Source organism: Monocercomonoides exilis (assembly GCF_001643675.1).
Source record: "Monocercomonoides exilis strain PA203 chromosome Unknown scaffold43-869231, whole genome shotgun sequence".
NCBI lineage: Eukaryota > Preaxostyla > Oxymonadida > Polymastigidae > Monocercomonoides > Monocercomonoides exilis.
In genome coordinates this window covers 643752-649751 of record NW_027150588.1, presented here as the reverse complement: position 1 = coordinate 649751, position 6000 = coordinate 643752, and the positions used below count along the sequence as shown (strand labels likewise).

Below are 6000 nucleotides of genomic sequence, written 5' to 3'. Positions count from 1 at the left end.
AAATCATCGTCAATTGGACACCTTGAAAAAATATTTTTGACGAAACTCAAAATCGTCCAAGATAATTTAACACTCGAAGTTATTTGTAAAATAGTTAGACAAAATTACCGCTACGTAATAATTAATAATGATTCAGCAGGGATTTCAAAGAATAATATTTATTCGAATTTCTATGAAATTGATCATCAAAAATCATCAACTGCCAAAACAAAAAACATTTATGACATCACTTCTGAATCATTATTTATTATTACGTAGCAGTTATTTAGTCTAACTATTATACAAATAACTTCAAGTGTTTAATTAACTTGGATGATTTTGAGTTTTGTCAAAAATATTTTTTGAGTTGTCCCATTGATAATGATTTTTCAAAAATGATAGTTTTTTTCCGTCAGAAAGAGCAAATTGCAAAAAATGAAAAATAGCCTGAACAGTTTGCAACAAAGAAAAAATTAGTTGAACGTGACAAAATATTTGACTTCAGGCATTTTCAATAAAAATTTTTGTTTCAAAGATGATATTTTTGTGATCAAAAAATTTGAAAAAAATGGGTTTATTTTTTGAAATACATGCGATGTCACACAACATAGTGTTATTATATCAATGACGTATGTTTGCAGATATGAAAATCAAATTTATTTTGAAATCTGTTAAAGTTAAATAATGTTGAAAGTGAAACAATTTTTTCATGCTTTGCGCAAAAGAAGCTAGAAAGTTCATATTTTCCCCCATATTATCACAATTTAATTCATTATGGGTAATTTTTTGGCATAGGAACATCCATGCTTCTTTTGCAATTTGCAATGTTAGAAATAATCTTTATGATAAAATAACAGATAAAAATAATTTAAAACTTTTGGGCGGACGAATTTTTTGAAATTGTTTTTTCTTGTTGAAAAAAATCAATTTTGAGAAATCACCCATAAATATTACAATTTTTAATTAAAATTAATATATAAGGATAATTACTTATTAACAAATACATGGAATGCTTATAAGTGTTATATTAACCTTTTGCATCAATAAATTTCTGAGAAATAAAACATTTTTGAAAAATAAAAATATAAATTAATAATTTTTGATCGATCCCACAATTAATTTTTTGTTTTCCAAAAATTAAGAGTTGGCTTTTTTTCATGATTCAAAGGGTGCACACTTTCCAATATATTGCAATATGTATATAAAAAAATTGAATTATTGAATGCAATGATTGTCATTTAAAATATTCTTCTATTATTAACATATTTTGTTTTTAGCATATGAAGTTTATATTCAGTCATAACAAGAGTATTTGATTATTCATTATGAAGTGCAAAAACTACAACATTATTCTAAATCTATGTTCAGTGTGCAAGATATATATATGTGTTTTAAACGGAAAAACTTTAAAAAGATATAATATATATTTGATAACATCCAAAATACAATATTGAATAAAGAAGTTGAACCTAATGAGAATGGAAGAATAAAAAACTTCTGTTCCTTCCGCAGGAACCCTCAAAAGACGCACAAAGCTGAGAAACAGAAGAAGACTTCGTCTTATTTTTTGCAGAAAAATATATTAGGAAGAATGATAAAAAGCATAACAATGAAGAAGAGCATCAAATGCAATCAGAACAGAGTCGTGAACGCTTTCCACGCTGATTGAGAAAGACTGAAAGATGAATGAAAGATTTGAAGAAAAACAAAAATTTTGTTGATATTTTTCCTTCGATTATTCTGATTGTCTTTTTCAATAAATACAATTTTTCAAAAGAATTTCATTCACAAAATTCATTTGAGAAATAAATTTCAAAAAGAAGAACTTTTAGTTGCAAATCATTTTAAAAAGAGCAATGCGTTGCAATTATATCATATTTTTGACTGAGTATTTTTAAAATGTTTGATGTTTTTTTGAAATACTCTTATATTCAAAAGCAAAAAAAGAGAATCCTCATTGGTTGTCTTTTCAAAATGAACTATCTCACATTTGATGCCATCTCCCTTATTCTCACATCCATCAATCACATCCGCTTTTAAAAATGAATAAGAATTTCCCATTATCACTTCATCCTTCACTTTCACTTTCCTTTCTCCTTCAGTCCCACTTTTGTTAATGTGACTTTTTCCACTCCACATCGATTGACATAGATATGCCTCGCTTTCACATCCTTTTTCATCATACCATTCTGACGATACATAACCTTCCCCAGTCTCTCTTTCAACAACAAACAGACGAAGATCAACACTCTCCACAAAATGCTCTCTGTCAATCCCTTTCATACCAACTCCAATCCCATCATCCTCATCATATTCAAAGGTTTGTCGATCAGTACCTTCACTCTCGTTCAGAACCTGGAAAATGATAAATAAATCATTCCCTTCATGTGCCTCGTTGCCTTTGAACTTCAATCCAGACAGCAGATAGTTTCCAGCGCATCCGTCCCCCAATCCCATGAATATCCCTCCTCCTCTCCATCTTTCTTTCTCCGTCTCACACTTCGTCATCTATGATAGCTCTTCTGAAAACGCATCCTCCCCCTCCATTTCGCTCTCCACACATCCACACGAGCCGCTCTGTGTTCTGATCTCTTCAAAAACGAAACGCTCACATATCATCAGGCATGATCCCTCTTTCGATGCGATCAGTGCATTTGCATTCGTGCCGTATCCACTTGTTGTTGTGTTTTTCAGCGCAATATCAGACACCGCTCCTCCAACAATTATCTCCTTACGGTCTGTTTCCACACTGTCAATGCTACTGTTCTCAAAAGTCACATCACAGCCCCTGCATGCAACAACACCTCCTCCAACAAAATCAACACCACTGATTTCTGTCCTGTTTATCAGAACAACTCCACATTTTCCAATCGCAATCCATTTCCCACGGCTGTTTTTTCCACTTTCTGCACACACATATGCGCAATCGGCATATGAGCACTGTCCAACACTGACTTCCACAACTGACTGTTCTTCTGACGCTTCAAAAGACGCACCAGGGAGCACAAACCGAAGAAATGAGGATGTCATGTATGTCAGTGCTTTCCATTTCACAAGCTCAAACTTCCCACTCTCTTTCTCATTCATATCCCGTTTCTCCTCATTCCCTTGTATTGTCAGAGACTTTCCCTCCCTGTTAATCACTCTCCCCACACTCGCTGCTCCCTCCAACTCCATGATCACATGAACGTCCTTCAGCCGCTCAAACCCAATATCAACAGACACACATGGGCTTTCTCTCAGCAAGCAGTTCTCCTCGGCATTCCCTGTGCCGCTCACAAACATGAATGAACACAGCAATGGGAACAAGTTATTGATGATCGAGTCTTTCTTTCCCGCCTCAGTCAGCTCCGCCACCAACATCTTCTTCTGCGCTGTTTCATTCTTTGCCGATCCATTCTGCGGTGCTGGAATAATCACAAGCCACGTCGAGTCGCATTCCAAAAACACGTACTCCCCATTTTCTGCAACATTGTTTGTGAACTCGTTCATCTTCATCGAACACTTTATCTTTGCTGTTTTACGCACCACATGCACACCTCCTCCCTTTACGCTGTCCAACGGCACCCCACATCTGTCCACTTTGTTTTGCTCAAACACAAACTTCCACCATCCCCAACACTCACCATTATCTGTCCACCCAATGTGTTAACTGCCTCACACTCGCACCCCTCAAACACACAGTTCTCAATCTCCCACGCTCTCCTACTCCCCACTTTTCCCACTCATCACTCCTCCATTCTCTTCGTATCTTCTCACTTCACTTAATGTGAATTTCCTCATCTCCATCCTCATATCCTCCAAGACGCCAATCTCGTTCCCATTCAATAAATTCTTCTCCTTTATTGTCGTGTTTCTAATGCTCGCATCCTTTCCTCTTCTCAGCTCCAACACGCTCCCTTCGTCTTCTCTCCCCGTGTTTCGTATCGTCACTTCATCAAATTCCACTTCCGCTTCACAACCTTCAGAAACAACTTTTCCTCATTCCCTCATTGTCACATCTTTAAATCCACACTTCATAAGCTCCGTCTTTCCTTCTCTCCCCTTCAAACATTCCACACGCACACAAAATGCTCCAACCACTGTGCCAAACGAGTGTCCTTCAAATCCCAGAATAACGTTGCTGCACATTAAAAGACATGTTCGAGTTGATCCCTCAAACAACCAAGCACAAAACATCGGAGAGCGGAATGTGATTTTCTCCTTCGTCTCTGCCAAGCATTCTTTCAAACCTCCTCCAACTTCTCCTTCTCCTTTATCACCTTCTTCTCTCATCACAATTAGTTCCATTTTTACTTCTCCGTCAATAGCCATTGGCTGCGCATCTAGTATCATTTCTTTGTGAATCTTGAAGTGCTCATCAGCCACAATGCCACTGCTGATCTTGTAACAAACACTGCAGCTCATGTATTTGTTAATGTGAAACATGGAAAGTCAAAATTTCCGCATCCATGATAGTCCATCCCTCCATTTCCCCCATTCGCATACCCAGCCTTTGGTTTCTCTCAAAGATCAAGCTGAAATTGATTTTCATTGATCTGTGATGTGATGTTGAAACACTCAATAAAAATATCATTCCCCTCTCTTGCTGTATTTAAACTGAATTTCATCCTTACAAATGAGAAGTCAAGAAACCCTGTTTCCTTTGTTTCCAAACACACTCCTCCTCCTTTTCCTGAACAGTAATCGCAGCTGCAATAACTGATTGTTGAGTCAATTATCTTCATTGATCCATGGATTTCCAATGCGAAGAATATTGCTCCTCCTTTTTCACTTGACATTGCCTTGTCTTCGACATTCCAAATTGATAAAGAAGATATAATAAGAATTATTACGTTTTTAGCAAGAATTTTTTCCCAATTATTTAAATGAAAATTTGATTCACACGTTAACCCCGCATGTACGATAAACTTTTGATAAATTTTTCAAATACAACTCTCATATTGTTTCATATTGCTTGAATAATGATTTTATATTGAAACAATCAAAATTTGTTTAAAATCGAAGAATATTTTAAATGACAATCATTGCATTCAATAATTCAATTTTTTTATATACATATTGCAATATATTGGAAAGTGTGCACCCTTTGAATCATGAAAAAAAGCCAACTCTTAATTTTTGGAAAACAAAAAATTAATTGTGGGATCGATCAAAAATTATTAATTTATATTTTTATTTTTCAAAAATGTTTTATTTCTCAGAAATTTATTGATGCAAAAGGTTAATATAACACTTATAAGCATTCCATGTATTTGTTAATAAGTAATTATCCTTATATATTAATTTTAATTAAAAATTGTAATATTTATGGGTGATTTCTCAAAATTGATTTTTTTCAACAAGAAAAAACAATTTCAAAAAATTCGTCCGCCCAAAAGTTTTAAATTATTTTTATCTGTTATTTTATCATAAAGATTATTTCTAACATTGCAAATTGCAAAAGAAGCACGGATGTTCCTATACCGATTTTCTTTATTATGAATTCGATTTTTTGATCAAAATATTCAAATTTTCGCTTTTTAAATATTATTCTCAAATAAGTTAAAGTGATATGCATTGATGCAAAAAATAAATTTCGCAAGTGAAAAATACGTTTTAATAAAAAATTTTCAAAAATTAAAAGTTTCACTCAAAATTAATTAATTAATTAATTAATTTTAATAATTTTCTGTGACAAACAGCATCGTATATTATCACAATCGGATAAAATCACAAAAAGTTATGCAAAAACCGATGTGATTATATCCGAGTTAGACTGTGTTAGGTATATTTATTTTTTTTTAAATATATAACTTACAGAATGAATTTTGGAACACAATGAAAGGGAACAGTTTGAGACGTTTATGGACAAGAAAAGTGACGGGAAATGTGGAAAGCAGAATATTAACAGCGAAAAAAAGACCAAGAAATGAATGCAAAGCAATGCGATTGGAGTTTGGTTCAATTATAATTAAGCCAGTTGTCTTCTGCTTTGGCAGCCAATAAGAAGTGCCTGTGGTTATTGAAATATGTTTTCAG

General features: G+C 33.9%; 2 protein-coding genes across 2 annotated transcripts; both read right to left on the bottom strand.

The window, feature by feature from the left end:
* Nucleotides 1-2487: 2487 nt before the first annotated feature.
* MONOS_11232 (uncharacterized protein) lies at nucleotides 2488-3477 on the bottom strand (the record flags this gene model as incomplete). The annotated part of the gene is made up of 1 exon (XM_067863745.1): nucleotides 2488-3477. The coding sequence occupies one exon, from the start codon at nucleotides 3475-3477 to the stop codon at nucleotides 2488-2490; it is 990 nt and encodes a 329-aa protein (XP_067722171.1).
* Nucleotides 3478-3960: 483 nt separating this feature from the next.
* MONOS_11233 (uncharacterized protein) lies at nucleotides 3961-4407 on the bottom strand (the record flags this gene model as incomplete). The annotated part of the gene is made up of 1 exon (XM_067863746.1): nucleotides 3961-4407. The coding sequence occupies one exon, from the start codon at nucleotides 4405-4407 to the stop codon at nucleotides 3961-3963; it is 447 nt and encodes a 148-aa protein (XP_067722170.1).
* Nucleotides 4408-6000: the final 1593 nt, after the last annotated feature.